This window comes from Vespula vulgaris, chromosome 4 (assembly GCF_905475345.1).
Source record: "Vespula vulgaris chromosome 4, iyVesVulg1.1, whole genome shotgun sequence".
Classification (NCBI taxonomy): Eukaryota; Metazoa; Arthropoda; class Insecta; order Hymenoptera; family Vespidae; genus Vespula; species Vespula vulgaris.
In genome coordinates, this window is record NC_066589.1 from 7,020,009 (window position 1) to 7,044,334 (window position 24,326).

The 24,326-nt window shown below is 24.4% G+C and overlaps 3 protein-coding genes across 9 annotated transcripts; all 3 read right to left on the reverse strand.

The window, feature by feature from the left end:
* Positions 1-151: 151 nt before the first annotated feature.
* Positions 152-7,814, reverse strand: LOC127063568 (fatty-acid amide hydrolase 2-A-like). Its single transcript, XM_050993526.1, has 10 exons — positions 7,423-7,814; positions 4,373-4,553; positions 3,848-4,067; positions 3,266-3,483; positions 2,791-2,902; positions 2,382-2,680; positions 1,160-1,255; positions 892-1,053; positions 477-659; positions 152-377 (listed from the first exon to the last, which is right to left on the reverse strand). The coding sequence occupies exons 2-10, from the start codon at positions 4,541-4,543 to the stop codon at positions 279-281; spliced, it is 1,560 nt and encodes a 519-aa protein (XP_050849483.1). The 5' UTR covers positions 4,544-4,553; positions 7,423-7,814; the 3' UTR covers positions 152-278.
* Positions 7,815-8,796: 982 nt separating this feature from the next.
* Positions 8,797-16,879, reverse strand: LOC127062965 (AP-1 complex subunit mu-1-like). 6 transcript variants are annotated; one of them, XM_050992023.1, is made up of 12 exons: positions 16,752-16,826; positions 16,493-16,575; positions 16,016-16,192; positions 14,953-15,172; positions 13,814-14,031; positions 13,302-13,413; positions 12,959-13,116; positions 12,376-12,519; positions 11,995-12,096; positions 11,741-11,908; positions 11,415-11,597; positions 10,768-11,204 (listed from the first exon to the last, which is right to left on the reverse strand). In XM_050992023.1, exons 2-12 carry the CDS (start codon positions 16,550-16,552, stop codon positions 11,094-11,096), a joined length of 1,653 nt encoding a protein of 550 aa, XP_050847980.1. In that variant the 5' UTR covers positions 16,553-16,575; positions 16,752-16,826; the 3' UTR covers positions 10,768-11,093. The 6 variants fall into 6 exon arrangements, with proteins under 6 accessions (XP_050847983.1, XP_050847982.1, XP_050847981.1 ...); XM_050992024.1 differs by lacking the exon at positions 10,768-11,204 and adding an exon at positions 9,959-10,146 and having other exon boundaries at positions 16,493-16,879; XM_050992022.1 differs by having other exon boundaries at positions 16,493-16,860.
* Positions 16,880-19,262: 2,383 nt separating this feature from the next.
* Positions 19,263-23,906, reverse strand: LOC127062917 (MOB kinase activator-like 1). Of its 2 annotated transcripts, none has more exons than XM_050991891.1 (5): positions 23,666-23,906; positions 22,763-22,975; positions 22,414-22,641; positions 22,165-22,328; positions 19,263-22,089 (listed from the first exon to the last, which is right to left on the reverse strand). In XM_050991891.1, exons 2-5 carry the CDS (start codon positions 22,857-22,859, stop codon positions 22,009-22,011), a joined length of 570 nt encoding a protein of 189 aa, XP_050847848.1. In that variant the 5' UTR covers positions 22,860-22,975; positions 23,666-23,906; the 3' UTR covers positions 19,263-22,008. The 2 variants fall into 2 exon arrangements, with proteins under 2 accessions (XP_050847848.1, XP_050847847.1); XM_050991890.1 differs by having other exon boundaries at positions 22,763-22,929; positions 23,666-23,905.
* Between the last annotated feature and the right edge of the window lie 420 nt (positions 23,907-24,326).

The following is a 24,326-nucleotide window of genomic DNA, read 5'->3' on the forward strand; positions in this document are numbered from 1 at the left end:
TTCTCCTAAACATGAATAATTTTATCTTATTAGTAAAAAGAGAACTTTTTTTAATCACTTTAAAATAATTTTTAGTCTCATATTTGCTGCGAGATCTTTTTTTTTTGTTAATTCATATATTCGAGTTAATATTTTCGAGTTAAATATTATATTTCTTAAATTTTTTAATATAACGAAAACATTTCTCACCCCATATAGATTAAAAAATGTATATTATATTATATTTTATATATATATATATATATATATATATATATATATATATATATATATATATATTAACAGATTGGATAAGGTGCTGTCCAACCACCAAATGATCGTTCTAATTCTTTAGCTACTGCTAAACATAAACGATCTTGATAAGGGGCAGCGATGACCTATGATAAAATATTTATAAATATATTCTAAATAAAATTAATAAAAGTTATGAAAATAAATAATTAAAAAAATAAAAATATAAAAAAATTTATTATTACCTGTAAACCAATGGGTAAACCATCTACTGTAATACCCATAGGAACATTACTTGCTGGAAAACCGAAGAAATTCCATACACCGCAATATAACGTACTCAGCATATTAAAAATTATTGTTTTGCCTATAGGTGCTATTATTGGATATGTGGGACAGATCAACACACCATTCGTACCTAATAAATCCTATGATATAAAACATTGCAATTAACATCTTTCATTTAATTGAATATAAAATGTAATTTCATTATATAATAATTTATTACTTAAAAAATATAATCGTAATTATTAATAATAATAACTTATATATAAATATACCATAATATGAAGTGTTGATACCCATTTATTGTCTTTAAAGTCATTATTATAATTTCTTATTCAAAAAATATAATTATAATTGTTAATAATAATAGCTTACTATAAAATGCTGACGTTGATATTCAGTGTTTAATTTTTGTTCTTTCGATTCCTTCAAAAATTTGTTCATATACAGTAGAAATTTTAGAAAGATCGCTCCGAATGTGTGTTGTGAAAGACCTAACAGTGCCTTTGGTAATTCATAAATCCATTGTCTTTCATGCTGTATTAAAAATCAAAAAGATACAGATACAGATAAATATATGTATGTGTCCATTATACTATTAAGACTTTGTTAAAAAAAAAAAAAACAATGAAACAATAATTACCTTAGGGTCATTTGGATCCAATAAAAGTTGTAGTTCTTTCATAGACATAATAGAAACTATGATCGATTGGAAAACATGAATTAAAGAACCTGGATACTATGGACATAATAAATAAATAAAAATTAACATTTATATTAATATATATTTAATAGATAATTTGTAATCAAAATTAATGAAACAATCAAAAAATGTGATCGAAATAATTAAAAATTATTAAGTTAATATATAATAATAAAACAATTTGTTCTATCAATTAACAAAAAATATAAAATGATGTAATCAAAATTAAAATAATAATAATTATTAAAAATTGTTAATGATTTGTTTCGCATAGAACTATCTATCCAATGGATATATCTGTATATTATACATTTTATTTTTCTATAAAATTAGAAATTTGCAGTGAAAAGAAACGTTTCATGCAACCAAATGGAAAAGAGTTCATATTAGAAAAGATAAACTCAAGGAAGATAATAAAAATGACGAAGAGAAAGTGAGATTTCGCTTGTTAGACTTCACTTGTTACGTTCTAACTAAAAAGTTATTACGAGAAGTATGAAAGTATGTAACTTATTGTGCTCGGCTATTAAATTTTATTTTCTCTTTGACTCGAGGAAATCTAATAAAACGGATCATCCTTTTGATAGAATGTCGAATATTTTATTATCGAAAAATAATGAGATTCTGATTTGATTCAAAATAATTTAAGAAACGTACGTTGTATTATGCATAATCACATTTTACATCATTTAATTTAATATGTACATATAAATAGTATATATTGATAATGCATCAATGTATTTCTAAAATTTCTTCGAGACAATAAAAAGATAAGCAAAAAAAATTGCATTCCAAATTGAAATATAAAAATGATCTTTTATAACAAGTTACGTACGTATTTACGTAAAAAAGAACGAGACTATTATTTCTATACTTAGTAATTATGAAAAAAAAATAATGAATCATCACATACGAAGAAAGACAGGAGGAGACATTCGACATTTATATACATACAAATTATTCTTCTTCGAGATATTTTTTGCGAAATTGTAAAACTACGAACTTAGAGATTTTTTCACAATCTTGAAAAAAAAGTTATTCTAAAAACTCTCGAGAAAGAAATAATCTTTATTTTTTAATATCACTTAAGAATGTTTGGCCTATCTTTTATTATTTCACTAACAATAATTAATTATTATATGTTTATTATTAATTTTCTTACTTCTTCAACCTCAGAGCCACAATATTTCAAATGTTTAGCTGCCTCTTTAACACAAGTTCGTATTTCCATTTGAGTTGGAACAGAGGCAATGGAAGATCCCATATCCTCCATATAAAAGACTTTCAATGTTTTCAAATCAACCGGATCATCCAAATATAAATCTCGATTGCATTTAGCAGTCAATACTTTCATAACCAAGTGTAAATCTTCGGCATATCTTGTCATAGGTCCTATTAGTAAAAATTTTTTAAATTCGTCATCGTCGATGAATGGAAAATGACCTTTTGTCGAGACAATCCCTAAAAATGTAATCAACAAGTTTGAAAAAAAGATACGTAAATAATGCATAATGTCTTCCTGAGTATTATTTATTAAAAGAATTATTGTGATAGAAAAAAAATATATTTACCTGTTGTTGCCTTATGTCCAAAGACACCATTAAATAAGGCTGGTATTCTTATGGATCCTATTAAATCAGAACCGATTCCTATCAAAGAACATCCTGCACCTAAGAGTGCTCCCTTTTAAACAAATTAAACGTTTTATATATATAAGTAATAATTTATTTTAAATATAATTTAAAAAAAGAAGAGAGTATACAGAAGATAAAAAAATTATAAATATAATAAAATCTAATATATAAATCATAAATCTCTTATTGCTTCTATAATGTCTTTTTTATCTAATAGAAATTAATAATATGTTTTTATTTAATATTTTTTTTTAATTATTTTGCATTTTAAACAATATAATACAGCGTATAAAATTATAAATAAATTATAAGTCGCTCAGTGATCGATCATATATTGAGAAGTCGAAATAAATAATAAAGGAAAATAATAAAATTTAAATATATAATTATCGCTAATAATCTACATTCTTACTTCTCCGCCCGAGGAACCACCAGCTGTATATCTGCTATCGTATGCATTACACGTTCTTCCAAACAAATGATTGTAAGTATCGAGTCCCGTACATAATTCTGGAGTATTTGTAACACATAGTGGTATACCACCTGCGTTTCTTAACATTTCTACCGCTTCTCCATTTTCCGTTGCTTTCATTCCTTGTCGAGCATAAGAACCTCCTGTGTGACTCAATCCTAAGAAAAAGAAATGTATTTTTTATATAATATGCTTTTTACGTTATATATTCTTAATCATAAATTTATTTTTATTGATAATCCTTAATTTGTTAGTTTTTTCTTAAACACACACATCCACAAAATGAATTATACAACGTGATTACCATTAATTATATTATCGAATTTAAAGGATCTTGGATTAAATAAATGATTGACGAAGTAAAAAAGAGAAAAGAAGTAAAAAATAATAATTGCACAGATTTGCAAAAAAAAATGTGGAATTTTTTTTAATTTTCAAGTGAGCAATTTTTAATCAATCACTTTTACATAATTTATAGTATACATAATTAATATGTTCAAATAAGAGTTATGTTTGTCATACCTTTGAGCATACACGCTTCTTTAACCGTGAACGGTATACCGTACAATGGTCTCTGTTTTTCAAGCTCGAGGAGAGTAATTTTACGGTCTCTGATATTTTCATCACAAATCTTTGCTTCTTCCAAGGCTTCTTTAAATCTATCCTCAATAACCGCGTTTAAAATAGGATTTACTAATTTTATACGTTGGATATATGCTTCTATTAATTCTTGACTTGTAATCTTAAAAGAAAAAGAAAGATAAGATTTATCCATGTGAAAATGAAATATTAATATAGATTATTTATTTTTATTTATGTATACAATTTTTATAATATAGTAATTTGGAAAAAATATTCTTAATATATATATATATATATATATATATATATATATATATATATATATATATATGTAATGTGTATATATCAAAATGAACGAAAAGAAAATATATTTTTTTTTATTTAGTAACAAACATGCAAAATAAAGTGAATCATTATTTATTATAACGAAATATAAAACAAAGATATTATTTTGAATATATTTACTTCTCCTAATCTGATCTTCTTAGCAAGTACAGTTGCTGACAATTTAAATAAATGATTATTAGCAGGAGGAATTCGTTGTGGTTTTTCACGACTGAACTTTTTAATAATAAAACTCATAATATTAAAAATAAACTTTAGAAGTACAGCCGGAATAAGAATCGTTAAATCCATCTTTGGACTTCTGAAAGAAAAACAAAATCAATGAAATATTGTAATAATAACGTAATAATTTTGTAATAATTTATCGTTGATTAACAAAAAAAAGAAGAATGAAAAATACTAATTTTTCTTTTGTTATTTTACTGTAGTATCTTAGTACCGTCTAATTGCAATTAATATAATTCTCTTGTGTCATGCAAAATAATAAAAAAGTCAATAAAAAACTAATAGGATGTACATAGATATGATATTTACATATGTTGCACTAACATAAATACTGCATTACGTGAGTATATATTTTTATTTCTTTTTTTTTTTTTCTCTAAAGAATATTGCGTATTCTCTAAAGAACATCGCGATAAAATAAAATAGAAAGAGAAAATTTACAATCATTATAGAATTCTTTCTATCGGTTGTTTTAAATAGAATAGACCTTGTTACGACGAGAAATAATAGATTTATTCAAAATTAAAAAATACTAAAATTTTCAATCTTAATAAATATATGTTATATTTTATGCAGTTTTCTGAATTTACTTATAAAATAATATTACATATTTATACATATTAAAGAATAAATATAATATTATAAAATATAGTATGTAATAACATACAATACTAATAATAAAATAATTTTATATACTTTTATATATATTATATAAAAATAAACTATTATACCCTATGTTATACATGTACATAATTTTATTATAATATTATATATTATAATATCATATACATATACATCTATAAAATAATCATACACATCACGAAAAGAAAGAAAGGGAAGTATTATCTAACAGATTTTTAATATAATTAATAATATTGACACAAATAAATGAAAGTCTTCGCGCCTTTAAAAGTATTCGCATTAAAATTCTCTTAAGTGAAATTTCAACGAATGGCTTGTGAAATTTTATCTGTTATTTGTCTGTACAGATAGATGGGCCATCCATTATGTAGTAACAACAATAGAATAACAATTTATTTTAAAGACTATTTCTTATCGTCGCACGTATTGACTCAATATAAAGTAGCACGATCACCGAATACGAACATTAACTATGCTTGTCAATGAATTGCCTTGAAGCATTTTAAGTAGTATTGCACATCACTAACCATTTCGTTGTTTTATTTCTTTTCTTTCTTTTTCCTTGTTTTTTTTTCTCTTTCAAGCAAATGGAATACGAATAATCGCATTAAATATGTGACGACTGGATACTATCTGGATGATTCAAAGTGTAAGAACTTTTAATACATAATTTTTGATAAGTTAACAAAATTTATTTTTTATTCTCATTAAAAAAAAAATTACTTTAATGTTCTCTCTCTCTCTCTCTCTCTCTCTCTCTCTCTGTTTTTCTTTCTCTTTTTCTCAAGAATCGAATTATTTCTTATATATACATAATTGAAAAAAAAAAATATGAATATTCGAAAGTGGTTGTAACAGTATAATTTCGAAAATTACGATAATACAAACTTGATGCACTTGTTAATAGCATCAAGGTTTATCGGGTTCCAATAATAAAAAACCTGTTTACGTTATGTGGAAGTTTTCCTTATTTGGTATACGAGTCCGATGAAACTGACTGCATTTTAGTTGAAAGGAAAGTAGAACGAGAGAAAGAGAGAGAGAGAGAGAGAGAGAGAGAGAGAGAGAGAGAGAGAGAGAGAGAGAGAGAGATTTTCTTCGTATTAAAAAAAACTGAAATCCTTCGAGCGAATTTCTTCGTCAAATTCATTTAAATAGAGAAAAATATATCTAAATAAATTTAACGAAGAAATATATAAAAATGCATCTAAATAAACTCAAATAAATAATGCGTCATAATGCAATTTTATATGCATTCTCCTAAATGAACAGAAAAAAAATAGCAAAAGCAACCAAACTAATTTCGAGAAACATACAAAATCGACTAGTCATCTTATACGTAACACTTGATGTTGTATTATAATTAAACTCCTATAATAGAAAGTATTTGTAAGGCAAAACAAAGAATTCAATCTAATTTGCATAATGATCGTAACTGATTATGCAAATACAAACACATATAGACATCCTGTTGCATAATAATATACCCAAATCAAATTTATTAAATAACAGTGAATTTTTATTATGTAAATAAATAGAAATATTATAAAAACGTGTTTTTTTTCTTACAAAAAACTACATACCATATATACGTGTATATGATACATTAATTATATGTATAAAAAAAAGAAATGTATGTATGTATATGTGTATATGATATATTAATTAAATGTTTGAAAAAAAGAAATAGAAAAAAAATATTTTGTTTGTTTGCTCAATATTAAATGAAATATGTAAATATTAATTGATCAGAAATGAATAAGAAAATTTGATATGCGATCTAACGTTCAATTGATAATACTTATCGGTAATACTAACTGAAATAAATAATTTTATATCATCTAATAAGTGGTCTTTTAATCGAATTAACACTCATATCGTAAGTTATATAATCTATTTCTCTAAGATAATAAAATCTTCACGAAACATTTTTTGCTTTAATGAGATTAGTTCTCAGTTTGTAAATAATTACGATTGTATATTATTTTATTTATATTGTATATTATTTTATTATTATCGTTAAAAAAAAAAATAAGAAAAAATTGACGTGAAATGAATATTAGTAATAATTATATATAAATGTATATTTTTGTTAATACATTTGAAAAATATTTTATATATATATATATATATATATATATATATGTATGTATAAATATATATGTATATGTTATAAGTAAAAATATATTTATAAATATTCCTTCAAAATACCAATATATATAATCTTTTATTATATCATATCATCGTTATCAAAATATTTATAATAATCAATAAATCTTATTCATATTTTAGCAGTTACTTACCTAGTTTAGGTACTTGTTTAAATTTTTATCTTAATTTCTTATTAAACCACTTTTTTCAGTTTCGAAGTACACCACAATTCTTGACACTAATGTTTAGTCTTTTTAACGAAATTAAAAGATACTCGTATTCGATAAATTATATATACAGTTAAGAAAAAAATGTAAGAAAGAAAAAAACAAAAAATAGATTTTTTACGTTTTAAGTATTTTTACGTACATATCGACGTCATTTATTATATATATATATATAATTTATTATATATATATCTATTTATGTATTGTACTGCCTTCAGATAACACTTCTCTTTAAAAATAACTTGATCCACGTTCGAGTGCTAAGTGGAAATGCCCACGTTCAAAGTTGCTCTTCATGTAATATGTTCTTTCCCGATCGCTTCGAAGTATATAGTATATAATGCGATACTCCGCATCATGCGACGTTTTATCAACCACTGCACGCAATCATAAAATTAATAATGAAAAATAAGAAAACTTCGATATTCTTTTTTTTTTGATAAGTTAATAAATCGAAATTAAATAATTTTGTATATAGTATTAATTAAATTTGATTTAAAATATATTTTAATACTTTCTTACAATATACTTTTAAAAAATTTGAATTTTTATCGAATCAAATATATTTACGTTTTTAAACGTTAGACATGCGAAAGACATATGAAAAAGAAATAATTATAATTTACATACGTTGAATCACGAAAAATAGGTTTCAAAATTTTAATAAAACAATAGATATATTTGATCAACTTTTCAATGATTGAGTACAGATGTCTATTTGACGGCCGTTTGTAAAAAAATAATTACAAATAACTACTGATTTTTGCTTTTTACTCTAGGTTAATAATATCTTAACTAAACGTCTTTATTAATGCACGTAGTCATTTTAAATGTTATTTTATAAAATTATTTATTCCAATAAAATGTCTATATCTTAAGAATTTTCAGATAATAATCATTTATTGTACGAAAATGAATTAAAAATATTCGTAAAGGCAAAACTAAGGGCCTATACATTTATAATTAGGAATTTAATACTAATAATATTACTTTGTTTTATGTGTATATATTTACAATTTTCTATAATGAATTATAAATGAGTTTTATTATATATACAAAAAATAAGATTTACTCAATATATAAATATCAACAGCAGACTTAGAACTCTCTATTTTAAGTATTTGTAAGTATAAATTATCTACTGAAATTTGTTGGATAAATGGTGTATGTATACAAAATTTCTTTACAAGATTAGAATCATAAAAATTATTTTCTCGTTTAATTTGAAGACTAAATTATGCAAATCTCTAATCGATTCAACGAAATTTGATCTCTCACTTCTGATAGAATATTCACACAAATTACAAATATCATACAAACAACTAGATACAATAGTAGATATTTTCATTTAATTGCCATGTAACTAATTTGTTCTTAACTGATAATCACCATTTTGTGTAATGTAACGCACCCATGGTAATGCCTGGTAACCACTCTTCTCAATAATTTTCAAATATCGCACTTGAATCCCAGAAGTAGTGAAATAAGGAATTTCAAATTTTACTTGAATTGGTGGCTTGCCTTCTATATCCTCCCCAACAACAGATGGTAATCCAAAATGTGCTCTCATTAAATATTCCTTTCCACCTGGAAAGGATTTGATAAACCAAGTAATTGCACTTTGTTCAGGAGAATACTTAACACTGCCAATAGTTGTTTTAAATTTAGGGGAGTCTGCATCATTTGGCACAGATATTACTATTTCCACATTGTTTGCAGTCGATCGACGTTTGAATTGAGATCTAGCTTTTATCATGTATTCTACTCTACTATGTGCGTGTCTCTCAATTACCGATTCAATCCATATCAATGGTTTGACATGAGTATTCAACCTATAAGACATTAATTCGAATTCTCCATCAGGTGGTATGAAAGAAATTGTTCGATCATTCTCAAATCTTGAAAGTCGTACGCATTGATGAAATTTGACATCTTCCAATTCAACTGATTTGGACTTACCACGTCCTGTCGATTCAAATAACACTTTATCATTTAGACCAAGTCTCAATTCTGGCATTCCAGATAGATATACTCTCATTTTTATAGCACCAACAATCTCAGAACTTAATACATTTCCATTAGCATTTGCCAAAAGATTCACAGATTCTATTACATCTAAAAAGACTTCGTTCTTACGATATTTAATACCTTCTGACCTCCAAGACACAGCATTAGTCACAGCCATTGGAATTCTTGGTTGTATTTCTAACTTATGACCTTCTTGCGTTATATATTCTTGCAAAATCTTGCTATCTGTTGTTTGAGGATAACCGAAATCCAATAATTCATCGAGAAGTTCATAAATCACAACAAAATTATCCCTTATACTCTCTTCTTCTAACTCTTTAAAATATTCTTGCATTACTTGTACCACTTTATGCAAAAATACAAAAACTAAAGAAATATTGGCATTCTTCCTTGTTGTAGAAACAATATAAAGATTGTTATATTTTATATAAGCGTATGTGCACTCTAATGTCTGGATAATAGGTGTAAGATTGCCTTCTTCTTCTCGTTCCATCACCAAGGGCATAAACTTTTCTATCACTCCAGTTTCTAGATCTTCACGATAGTTACGGGAGATCAACACTTTGCCCTTCACATCCAATATATATATAGCTGAGGTAGACATCTTAAAGTGATGTTAAACTGAAAAGAAAACTAAATTGTATTCTTTGAAACATTCATGTCATGAAATGTAAGATATGTTTAAATTATATATAATAACAAAAAAATATATTTTAAAATAGCAAGAAAAATGTTAATAAATGAAAACAATAGAACGTATATATTGTCAATATAAAAAAATATTCATTAATTGCAAAAAGTTATATGTGAAAAATAAAGATCTGTAATGTTTTATTTGACATTAGAAACTGTATTCAAAATTAATAGATAAAATTTATAATCATTATTCATCGCTTACACTTCAATCTTTGATTAATTAAAAACTTTGAAATCGTTTATATCGAAAAAAGAAATTATACATATCTATAGATAGTTTTTAATAGAATTAAAACGAGAAGTTTCACAGCATCATCCTTCTTTATATGCTGCTAAGTATACGTTAAATTACCAGCATGGACATAATCGATGTTGTTGCTAAAGCTCGATATCTGAATAACTTCGAGATATCGATTATAATATAATTCGATTTCCACGATATATTTTCAAAAGTTCAAATGATTCTATTAATTCGTATGGATAGTTTTTTTTATTAAATTATTATATATTATAAGATAATAAAAAGATAAAGAAATACAGAATAAATATTCTTTACTGCTATTTATTGTGACATTCCATGAGAATAAAAATATAAAAAGAATATTATAAATAATTGCTTTTACTACAATAGTCTGTACAATCTTATAAACTAAATTTATATATACACACATACACACACACACACACACACACACACACATACATTATTTTATTTTTTTACTTTTATCGTTTCTATATTGAGGATTTTCAGTTTGATATACAAATTCATTTGTATATCATAAAAACATGACTCTCCAAACATCAAATCAATCATCTAAAATTTATTAAGAGAACAGCCCAATTAATTGACTAATATAAAATGAAAACCTATGTTAAGTAGCTATATTAATATTACTAGGTGGTACTTGCCAACCACCAAATTTTTTCTCGATCTCCTTAGCCAATGCGATTGTTAAATGATCGCAAGAATCATTAGCGATTATCTAATTAGAACAACAAAATTAACAGAAATAAAAAAAATTATAATACTTTTTTCCATGCAATATATGAAAATATACTTATTATTTAAAAATCCATAATAATATTAATGATATGGAATATCTCAATTTTTTAATATTTTTCATACTAATTATTTTCATAATCATTAATTCATATATTATGAAAGTATAATAAACTAAATAATATTAGTATACCTGTAAACCTATAGGTAAACCCTTTCTATTTAATCCCATAGGACATTGCGTGACAGGAAGACTCAACGAATTAAAAATATTCATATAAGCTATATTTAAAAGCTTGTAATATATTTCCGAATGATAATGTGCACTTGCATTAAAGGTTGGGTAAATCAAAACAGCATTGTGATGTAAAAGTTGCTAAAATAAAAAAAATTACAAAATTATAATTATACAATTATGAAAAACAACATTAATTATACATACACACAAACATACATTTCATATACATATGTAATAATAAATACGTTTGTATTATATATTTATTAATACTTAATACTTACTGCAAGTTCTTTTTTAAGTAAAGTACGCTTTTGCAAAATATTTTCATGATACGACGCTGGTAATTTTTCTAAGAATCTCACAAGAATTCCATATAATATAGATCCCCATGTGTGAGTATTAAGATTAAATAAGCGTTGCAATGTAACAAGAAATACGCTTTTCCATGGCTGTAAATATACATAATAGTATTTTTATATCATTTTTCTTATCGTATGAAAAGATATTAATTATTTATAAAATTACTTATACTAACTTTTGTTCCATCGTTCAAATTAAAAATCGTCTCCGCTTTATTTAATTCAAAAGGAGTAATGCTTCCTATTTCCATCGCGTATTTCAAATTTTTTAATTCTATCTATAATAACAATGCAAATTCTATATTATTTAATTAGCATGATTTAATAAGCAAACATTTATGTTTTTTTATATATATATACAACATTTATGTTTGCGAACAACTAGTTTTCAATATAAAAAATGACACGAACTATTAACATATAAACACAATCATATATACACACACATACACGGATTTGATTGTAATAATTTTTAGTTGTTCCATACGAAAATGTTGTAATACTTCTAAATAATAAAAAAAGAAATAATAATAATATAATTATATATAATAACCAACTTTTTGAACTTGACATCTGTAAGTCGATTTCAAATGATTGGTCAAGTTATTGATGGCAAGTTTGATTTCCTTATCAATGGGTGAGCTTAATATTTTACAGTATTCGTCATCGAAATAAAAAATCGTGATTTCTCTAATATCCACCTATGTGTAAATAAAAAAAATATATTTGGAAGTTCATATATTCGAAATATATTAGATAGATGAGTTGATGGTTCGATAAAATTTATTCGAGTTCTAATGTCTCTTTCATCATTTTTCTCTAAAAATATTACTTACATCATAAAGTTAAAAATTATTGTCGTTTCTTAAAATAGTCATCGTGCACGCGTATAAATGTTTCATAATACCGATGTCATTAAAATGCACAGTTGCTGTGAATGACTACTGTATTTTTTAGCATTAGAAAAAATCGTTAGGTGTAAGGTCAAGTGGGTAAAAAACATTTCAAAGTTGAAATGAAGTTTTCAGAAAAAAAAAAAAAAAATAATGACAGGATCTTAATACTTTAATAAACCTCGTTGAAATGACGTACGTGTATATGAATACGATAATGTAAAAAAAAATATATATATATATATACCTCACGATTAAGACATTCTTTACATTCCTGAGATGTTGTAATACTTCTTAAAATTAAAGGAATATCGATAGCGTATCTCGTCATCACACCAATAGTAAAAGTATCATTCCATTTTTTGTTTGTACTTATTGGTCTGTGACCATCGCATGAAACCCAATCTATTAAATTATATTATTAAAAAAAGTATTTTGAAACGGTATAAATTAAATTAAGTAAAAAATATAATAAGAAGATATATTGCTGAATAATTTTATCTACGTATATACATATACATACATATATATTTATATATCTTCTATTTATAATAAAAATGAAACAATAAAAAATATCAGCTTTTTCTTACATGGCGTTGGTTTGTGACCAAAAACACCACAAAACATGGCAGGCAATCTTACCGATCCTGCAACATCAGATGCCAAACCCATCAAAGAAGCACCACTGCTTATAAGTGCAGCCTAAAAAAAATATAAAAAAATGTTTATTTCTTATAAGATACTTATTTAATTTTATATATTTTAATTTATTTACAATATATATATATATATATATATATATATATATTCACATATATATTAATTTTATTTAAAGTTAAATATTTTAATTTAAGCAGGCATAATAGAAAGAGTAGTATAACAAAAAAAATTATGATATATTCTATATAAAAAAAATATATAATCAATACAAAAAATATATACATACGTATATATGTAAAAAGAAAGAGAGAGGAAAGATAATATATTATATATTTTATATAGATTGTATATTATATTCTGTCTATTATATAATTAAAGAAATATATATCTATATATATAACTATATAGAATACATATTTAAACTTTGTGATATAACACGAACCTCGCCACCCGTTGAACCACCAGATGTTCTTCTTGTATCATAAGGATTTGATGTTCTACCAATGATGTTGTTAACCGTTTCCCAGGACATGCATAATTCTGGTGTATTACTCGTTAACAAAATAATACCACCGGCTTGACGAACATTTTTTACAACGAGTGCATCTTTTTCGGCCTTTGTATGTTTTTCGCTTGTCACTCCTACTGCGATACTAAAATCTATATAGAAACGATAATTTATAATAAATAATTGTATAAAACATTAAATTATAAAAGCATATTTAAAATATACGAAAAAAAAGATATATATATATATATATATATATATATATATATATATATATATATATATATAAGTGTATATATACGTGATTTGATTATTAAACACATCTACTCTTGCTCAAGTCTCTTCCTTACAGTTTTGAATAGTAATCAAGACATTTTTTTATTAAAGAAACGGAATGAGGCAACATGAAGCAAAAGAGGAATGCGATAAATGCAACTATATTCCATAAAAAGACAACGTTAAAACCTTGAACTCGTTAGAAGTTTGAGCAACGAATGATCAGGTTTTGAGTGCAACTATAATATTATATCTAATAGCATTTCTGATTATACGTTTACTTTAAAGAATGCTCTCTCTCTCTCTCTCTCTCTCTCTCTCTCTCTCTCTCTCTCTCTCTCTCTCTTTTAGGGATGATCACATTGACAAAATTTTCAATTGAAAATCATTCAAAAAAATATCAATTTGACGTAAATATCCATAAAAAATTGTCTTATATATGTACATATTTCTTTATAATTCTTATTGACTCAATAATTTTAAACATTTGTTCATTATTTTAAATAAATTTTGTCGTTATTTATAATAAAATCTTATTACGTATAATATATAAATGATACAAACCTTGAGACATAATTATTTATACTGATCAAAATATTTATATAAATTAAAAATACATTTTTCAAAATACTTATTATTAATTAATAAAAATACTTGTCAAATAAATATAACTCATTGTGAAAATACAAGTGATCGAAATATAAGTTTCGTTGAAGTACATACATACATATGTATATATCTATATATGTAAGTATGTACGTATGTAAATAATTTGGCCGAAAGAAATATATTTTCACCTTTTACAGCGATACTAGCTTTAATTGTTATGGGTACTCCAAGTAATGGCATATCTTGTGCGATAGACTCTATAGATTGCGTAGTTGTATTTAGAAAATAATCGACAGTGCGAGCTTCTTTTAACGCATTTTCATAATTGTCCTCGACAATGGCATTCAATATAGGATTGACCTCCTTACAACGAGCAATAAATGTTGAAACTACTTCCTCACTGGTAATCTATAATAGAATTTCAAGATCAATCGTTTTATTTCTTTCGAAAAGATTTTCTCTTAGAAAATGATTTAATAATTAAAATATTGAAATATAGTATGAATATATATACTATATGTGAAGTGGTTGGGGTACTATTAAAATAAATAAATTATACAAAATATATGTATATTTATTTACTGAAACTGTTCGTGTAAATGATGAAGTGAAAAAAAGTGCACTGCCCAAATTCGATTATACTAGTAAAAATAAAAAATAAAAATTATATAGATCGACTATCAAATCAAACTGATTACATAATGTGAATTTTTTTTATCCTCGTCTTACCAAATTCAGCTACGGATGACTATTTTCATCGATTATGCATAAAAAGCTACTGTATAGTTATATGTAGGATGTCCAAAAAATTAAATTTATATCACGTATTGATAATATTGAGTAAATTGACTAATAATTTTCAAAAAGAAATTATGTCCAAAAATGCTTTATTAAAAAAGTACGAGTTGAATAAATATTTATAAGAACTTGTTTATTCTTATTTAAAAAAAAAATAAATCGAACGCTAGAATGTATATATGACTGATTATGAAATCTAACACAAGAAAAATATATATATATTATATATATTACGATACATAATACTATATATATATATATATATATATATATATATATATATATATCCATATAAATATTAGAGTGCAATAATCAAATAATGTTATCATTTTTTCTACTTTTTTGTTGATTTTTTCCGCAAGATTTTCTTTTTTTATTATTTTAATTATTAGTTTTAGTTAATTACATATGTATATATGTATATATACCAAAAAGCAAATCTAAAAAACTTGCCTGTTTCGTACGAATTTTTCTTGCAATATCAGTAGCCGTCCAAAAGAATATTTTGTTTGACAAAGGAGGACAATACTGACGTTTTTTAAGTCGTATCCTAATAATTGGATACATTATAAAACTCAACATTAACATCATTGTTCTTAAAATACATTTTAATAACAAATAGAAGATAGTCTGAAATAAATGAATAATACAATTTTGTTTGTCCAAATATTCGAAGAAATATTTTTTCGGAAATAGTAAATTTGTGAAAAATCGGTGGCTTTTTTGATTGATGACTTTAAGAACGAAATCTTTATATTAAAAAAAAAAAAAGAGAGAGAGAGAGAGAGAGAGAGAGGAAAAAGGAAAAGCAAATAAAATGCCACAAATTTTTCAAATTGTTCTCGCGTAATATATCTATATGTGTATATGTGTATACAGTGTGTACGTATATATTGATATTCTTGTTATTTTCTGGATTCGTTTACTTACCCAATAATCAAAAGTAAAATCAAACAAGAAGAAGGAATATATCATTGCTAAGATATTCATTTTTTTCTATAAGTTCTTTTTATCTATAAATTTGTCATTAAAAAAATATTTACATTCTATCAATTCACATTAAAACTATTAAGTAATATATAAAAATGTATGTATAATTTAGCAACATTGAAAGATAAAAGAGATAAAATAAAAATGAGAAACAAAAGAAAAATAGACAAAATGTGATGTAAAATCTGATTATACCGACCACAGCATCTATAAACCGATAATTCAATCTCGTGTTAACTTATTTTGAATGCCGACATAATACTAAACCGACTTCGAAAGCGTACGGCATATTTACACGAGCTGTCGTGTAAATATGCCGTACGACAGTCCAGCGATGGTGGGGCATGTGAATAAGAGTGAGAGAAGTTATAAAGATGTAAGACGAAAGTCCACGAAGAAGCGTAGTTACAATTATACTTTGCATGAATTTAAAAAGGAAAAATAGAAAATAAAAAAAAGAAAAAATATTATCGTTCAATAAATATAAATTCATTTTGCTAATATAAAATTATTAAAAATCATAAAATTATTAAAAATTATTAAAAATCTAATTTAAATTATTTTTTATAATAAACTATTTACTGTAAATAAGATCGATTATTACAATAATGAAAATTTTACTATTTATTATTAATTTTGAAATTTTAATTTGTTATAAATAAAACAAAACAAGATGGTAACGATCTAAATCAAAATAGATTAACATGAATAATTTCATCTTCTTTTACTGAAATTTATATACTGAAAAAAACCTTCGCAATATGTATTCAAATATATAATGTCTATAGACACATTCCCTGTAAAAAAAGAGGTCGAATAAGATATACTCTTCCTTCACGAAATGAAAGACTTTATATCCAACCTACATGATGTATACGTACATATACATACATCATACTACGTCTTGCTAACAAGTTGTTTCTATTCAGTATTGTACTTTAAACGGATTTTTCTATGTACATTTTTTTACTAACAAAGTAAAAAAGAGAAGAATCATTCAAAAGTAATTACCTTAAAATGATAGTCTTAACTACAAAAAAATTGCCTTAACTATAATAGTTACATTTTTTTATCCTTATGAATAAAATCTTAATAAATTTAATTATGTATGCATACGTATATATATAATTAAACTATCTATTTATATGTAATTTGAAAATGCTCTTATTTTTCAATGATCTATATTTATATTATTTTTATATATAATTCTATTATTATTATTATCTATTAAACAAATGTATATATATATATTAAATAAATTATACAAAAAATAAATATTCAACGTACAATTAAAGAAAATAAATAATCAATTAAATTGACGATAAATTAATTTCCTTTCTTTTTTTTTCATATTAAAATTAACATTTTTGTTTATCATTAAACTTTTAATATTTTGATAAATGATTCGCATAATATTACAACACGTGGATGTTATATTAAATCAAAATCATTAACTTTTCGAATGATCCCGATAGACTTTCAAATGAGAACGATACTTATAACTGATTCTTTACTAATACAGTCAGTCCGTGAAAGTTTCTTTAAAAGAAAACCATTTTCGCATTACGTTATGTTCAAAGAAAGTAGGGGAAGACAAATTTGTATTAGTCAAGAAGTATAATTATCATTATATTAATATGAATACTATTTTTTATCAGTGTCTAAACTACGAACATATATTTTGTAAAGAAAAGAACATTAGAATTTCATTGAAAAGATCTGAATAATAACAATTTTTTTTGTTATTTTAATTTTATTCTTTTTCAATCATTTATTTACCATATGCATGTTTTAAACATTTACAGAATTATTTCCAATTGAATTTATCTTTATATATAATCAGATTTTTATTATATTACATTTTCAATAATAATTAAATAAATTAATAATGATTATAGATTAGATCAAGTGAACAAGTAGTTAAGAAATATAATTATCATTATAAGCACTAGCTCTTGTTGATGTCTAAACTACGAACATATATCTTGTAAAGGAAAAGAAAAAATAAAAGAAAACATTTGAATTTTATTGAAAAGATCTGAGTAATTAACATCTCTTTTATTTTATTTTTTTTTTTTTTCAATTACTTATTTGCTATATGGATGTTTTAAACATTTACGAAATTATTTCAAATAAAATCTAGCATATATATATATACATATATGCTGTATATATACAGGGTGTTTCAGAAATAGATCACTAAATTCATAATAATAGTCAAACAAATTAATAACGATTGTAGATTAGATCAAGTGAAAATAAAATTATTCAAAAATTATATAATACAAAAAGAAGGTATAAAAAAAATAATCAATAACAATATATTACCAAAATGAAGAATATAAAAAATGTAAAGAGATAAACTTACACGTACATATGTAACATTCGGTTATATATACGCGATTATTTTTATTTATTTGCGAAAAATTGTTATTTACATTGCACAAATATATTTCATTTGAGTATACAAAACAAGTAGACCATTAATTATTGAAAATTGTACATATTGAAACAGACGCATTTAAGAAGCACCATTTGAAATGAATTAGACAATTTTGTTCTTTTCCTTTAGCGAATATTATATTCAATATTATTATATCTGTTAAAAAATATATATATAAAAAAATAAAATAATAATAATTATATATTTTAATAAATGATAACACAATTTTGTTCACAAATTTTCATTTTAAATGACAATGAAAAAAAATAAGATTTTTAACAATATTTATTATGAGCACAGGAACGTATAGTGTTGTTTCTCAGACTAACTGTACCAAACAAAATCCTTACACATAATATATTGATACTATTCGTTAATTATACCTACTCTCTCTTTCTCTGCGCGTCTTAAATAGGAGTTGCAAGCAAGCAAGCATTATACGATCTTTTATAATATATCATTTTTGCTTTTAGTATTTTTTTCCTCTTTCTTTCTTTTTCTATTTCAAAAGAAAACCAATATTAAAATAATAAAAATATTAATCACATAAACAACGGGATATAATTCAGTCGTAAGATTATAAAATATAATAGAATCGAAGCTTCGTTTTTAATACGTATTATTTTATAGTTAGCGATTTACTATGAAAATATAAATGGTATTGATTGATGATATCTATTATGATGATGTGCTATCGACATGTAAGATAGACACTTAGATGTAATTACATTTAAAATAAAATTAAAATGATAATGATAATAATAATAATAATAATAATAATAATAATAATAATAATAATAATAAAATAATGTAACAATAATTAAAAAGTAATATAATAATAATAATGATATAATTAATAATATTAATAAAAATTGTTATTATCAATGCGAAATATCGTATATAGGCAACACCGCGTTCTATATTATTACTAATTTAATACAAATATATATATGTATATGATGTCTCTTTATAAAAGACATGTATTCTGTATTTTGTTTTATTTGTATTCTTAAGTACTGGATAGAAGACAGTCATTGTTATAGAATATGATCAGTTATTGTAAATTATCTAGATACGTTTACATTTAATGCCTTGCAAATATATCTCGTTTTTTCCTTCTCTTCCTTTTTCCATTATTTTCCTAAATCATTCGCTATTCAATCTATCAAAGCTATTTATCGTATATATCATCGTTATAATAAAATACATTTATTATACTCGTGGACCTCGATAAGATTGTATTGAACCTTTCGATTAGATCGGAAGATATCACATATATTACTAGCGATGTATGTATATTTACGAACAGATGTCTTCATAATAGACGAACTTAATGTGAATATAAAAAAACAAATTGCTAATAATTAAGCGAGCAAATAATAAAATTATATATTGATTTCTTAGTTATATTTTTCTTTCGATTTTCTTGATTTTTTTCTTTTTTTTTCCTTCAAATATAAATAATTTTATAAAAAGCCAATTTATATACGTAATGTACGAAAATATGAATTTGATGTAATATCAGAAATGTGATTGCTCTTTTCAAATCATTATAACAAATACATATTTTTTTGATCACATGCATAAATAACATTATACATTTGAACGTATGACAAATATAAAATAGGATGCATAAAAAGAAAATAAAGCTTATTCCTATGAATAATGTTATATAAGCACTTAACACACAAAGATCGTCTAAATGTTTCGATATATTAAAATAATGTGACAATAATATATGTATGTGTTAACTTAGTACCTTCATATATATACCAACAATATGTAATGTTTTGGTGACAAAAACATTACACGTGATTATAATATAAAAACTATGATAAAAAGGTGACAACGTTTTTTCAATGTAATATAAGTATAAAAGCAATTATACGAAATTACAATGATTAAATGCTATTCAATATCATTTTCTCATTTTTCTTTTCTTTTTTTTTCTATCTATATGCAGTTTGCCAAAATAGCAAATACTTTACGTTCGCATCCGATCGTATGTAATTATATTTTATAACAAAATAATATGGATCACAATTAGATATGTTTAAATATTAAATCACTTAACATCGTAATTCCAACCTTCAGCATATACAATATTCTACACAGATTATATATAAGATAATCTTTTATAAGATGATCCTTTTTCAATTACAAGTTGAAAACTTGAAGTACAAAGCTCGTTAGATATAATAAATTATAATTCACAACAAACCGTATTAACTGATTAGAATGTGTCGCTACTAAATATAACATAAATCAATTACTATGCTGTGTGTTAGATGTGTAAATATTGTACAAAAGTCTACATTGATAACTCTCACCCTCTGTAGTCATTGCCATTATATGCATATGGATTACAGTCATATATACCACAAAGATTAGTTTAAATATTTTCCTTTTTATTTTATTTCATATACTCTAGGAAGAGGGCCAACAAATAATTGCCTTTTTTAAAGGAGTATGGTTTTAATAGTAAAAAAGCTACTTGTATGTACCTACAATATGATTGAAACACTTATTGTCTAATAAAGGCAATTTTTTTTCAATTCTCCGTATCTCTAAAATTACACGCATATTACATCCTGATTTAACAATTACATAAAGAAAAATTGATGGATCACTCCTAGATATACAAAATAAAATTTATCTTGAAATTTGACAATTCCTTTTAATACGACCCCCATTCCTAAGAGTGTATGCATAAACAAAAATGGTTAAATCATTTATGAAACATATGTGTGTGTCAATAGTTTATTCCTCCAACATAAATTCTAAACTTTTTTTTTCCATTTAAAATAAAAACTGCAAAAATTGATATTAGCTTGTTCCAATGTTAAATAAATACCTCCTTTCCACCATTGACCCACACTTTATAAGAAAAATCCTATTATATTGAAAATATGATTAATTCCATAATATTGTATGCAATTACACATTTGTTAGCAAATACCATGTGGGTGAGATTCTTTGGAGGAGTTTCTGGGTATACAATCACATGAATAATTCATCGTGCATCCTTGGCAGTTAACTTCTCTATCAATTCTTGTAATGGTGCTAATTCTCGTCGTTCAATTAAATTGAATTCCTAAATATAAAAAAATATGTATAATATTATATTCTATACAATAATGGGTATATTTAACTTTTTACTTGTATGTACCTGAACAAAAAATATAAAGTGTTTAAAAGATGTATTTAAATGCGCTTCTTCGCCAAGCTGTACAACTTCGCTGAAGTGTTGATGATAAATATGTGCATACACTCTAAATAATCGTTTTAATATTGTTTTTGCAATTGACAAAAAGTTCTTTGGGAAAGGTACACCTATAGAAGGAAAAAATATATATATTTTTTTAATATATTGTTATACAATCTATAAAAAATCATCTATAAAAGTAAATCAAATTACCGATTTTAGAAGGAAACAATGTTTCATCATCCAATTGATCTTGGACCCATGTCATTAAATAATCAATGTATTTTGGAGCTGAACATTTTATTGGCTTTTTTACAGTATGACCATCTGCCCAGTGATATTCATACTTTGGACCTGCTGACATTATAGGACAACTTTCCTCTGTACAAAATTCTGTGATAGTGCCATATAACATGTTGATTTGATTAAAAAAATCAACAGCTGTAATAATAATAATAATTATTATTATTATTATTATATTAATAAGATTTATAAAGATATAATAAATTTTAAATTCAACATATACTTTAATATGATATAACACATAAAATATAATACGTACTATTAACAGCAACCCATTCGTTTAAATCTTCTCCCTCTGGAAGCATAACTGCTAATCTTAGATTTCCAGAACCAAGAGTAGCCGCTGCATGTTTCATCAAGTCATATTGATGAGTTCCTTCAGGAATATTCTTCTTTGGCTTAAAGGTTTTCGATGACCGGCTTCCACTTAAGAAATCCAGAAACGTTGAATTTACAGTCGGATAATGTAAAACTGACAGATATGAATTTATTACTTTACTGAATAGATAGCAAGTTATCTCCATTGTATCTTATCAAAGTTTTTATTTATTTATCATTAAGTTTTCATTTATATACTAAATAAAATAGTAAAAGAAAACATAAATAATTTTCTCTATTTGAATTTTTTTGATAATATATTTTGAAACATTAAAAAATTTTATTTTCTTTAATTAAAAAGAAAACAATATATAGCATTATGAAAGTCTAGAATATATATAATAATGAAACATATTTTTCCTGAAAGATGATTCATAGTGGCTGTATATATAAATTGAGATTACATTGTATGCACATTATCAATGCAATTTTTATGAATATAATCACTTCGAAATTATCTATCGATAACATTTTCGCACGTATCAAAAAATATTATACAATCTAGAAAACATAATTTTGCTGTACAAATAAACTATCCATGTAAAAAAGAATCTGTCAACATTTATAGATAATATGACCGGCAGTCCTTTCTCTAATGGCAGATTCTTTTTCAGGGATATTCATCATTTCTATAAAATAACCCACATTTCAAAAAGATCTATTGATCAAAGTATACAATTAACATTTCCTATATCAAATTTGACTACAATGTTCTTATCGTGAGTTTAATGGAGTAAAAGCGAAGATATAGAATAAATCGAAATTTCTATTAGAAAAAACTTACAATAGGAAGCTCATTGTGAACTGACGCTTGGCTTTTTTACTGAAACAAGATCTATTAACACAATGACTGATTATCACTAACTTTCGAACGAGAACACATAAAATCTTCCCTCAAATACAATCAACGAAAACCTTTCGGCTACCGTATAATATCACACAGAAGGTTTTGTCAACTGCTGTTTCCGTGATCGTTGACTTAGGCGATCGTTTCGTCAGTACGGAATGGATGCTTTTTACGTAGAAATCACGACGTCCGATTAGACGTGATTATAGATATTTCTATACTCTCTTCGGACAAATTAACTAGAAATCTTATCTTTATATTTCAGACGTGTCATATATAATAGAGATATAAGTTAAAAGATGAAAATGTTTGTACGTTAATTAATATAAAATATTAACGAGACATTATCAATATAAACAAAATAAATATAATTTATAACAAATTCTTTTGCTCGTCGATATAGCGATTATAAGATTATAATATTTCATTCTTCTACACGAAATAATTCCTTTTCTAAAATTTTGGAACGATGACAAGAAATTAAAAAGAATCTTGCATTGAGTATCTCATAGTTCGACCAATGAGAACGCTTAGTTGTTTGAAATATCTTCTACATGATTGGTTAGAATGAAAATACGATTTTGATCTGTCATCAGGA

What these genes read in the sequence shown, in the direction of transcription:
- LOC127063568 (XM_050993526.1), bottom strand. Translation starts at nt 4,543, where the DNA reads ATGGATTTAACGATTCTTATTCCGGCTGTACTTCTAAAGTTTATTTTT. An exon ending in AGAAGCGTGTATGCTCAAAG is followed by an intron (nt 3,484 to 3,847) that starts GTATGACAAACA and finishes TCTTTTTCTTAG; the next exon opens with GATTGAGTCACACAGGAGGT. An exon ending in TGGATCCAAATGACCCTAAG is followed by an intron (nt 1,054 to 1,159) that starts GTAATTATTGTT and finishes TTTTTAATACAG; the next exon opens with CATGAAAGACAATGGATTTA.
- LOC127062965 (XM_050992022.1), bottom strand. Translation starts at nt 16,552, where the DNA reads ATGAATATCTTAGCAATGATATATTCCTTCTTCTTGTTTGATTTTACT. An exon ending in GAAAAATTCGTACGAAACAG is followed by an intron (nt 15,173 to 16,015) that starts GCAAGTTTTTTA and finishes ATTCTATTATAG; the next exon opens with ATTACCAGTGAGGAAGTAGT. An exon ending in ACAGATGTCAAGTTCAAAAA is followed by an intron (nt 12,097 to 12,375) that starts GTTGGTTATTAT and finishes TTGTTATTATAG; the next exon opens with ATAGAATTAAAAAATTTGAA.
- LOC127062917 (XM_050991890.1), bottom strand. An exon ending in CGAATGGGTTGCTGTTAATA is followed by an intron (nt 22,642 to 22,762) that starts GTACGTATTATA and finishes TTATTATTACAG; the next exon opens with CTGTTGATTTTTTTAATCAA. An exon ending in ACTTTATATTTTTTGTTCAG is followed by an intron (nt 22,090 to 22,164) that starts GTACATACAAGT and finishes TTTTATATTTAG; the next exon opens with GAATTCAATTTAATTGAACG.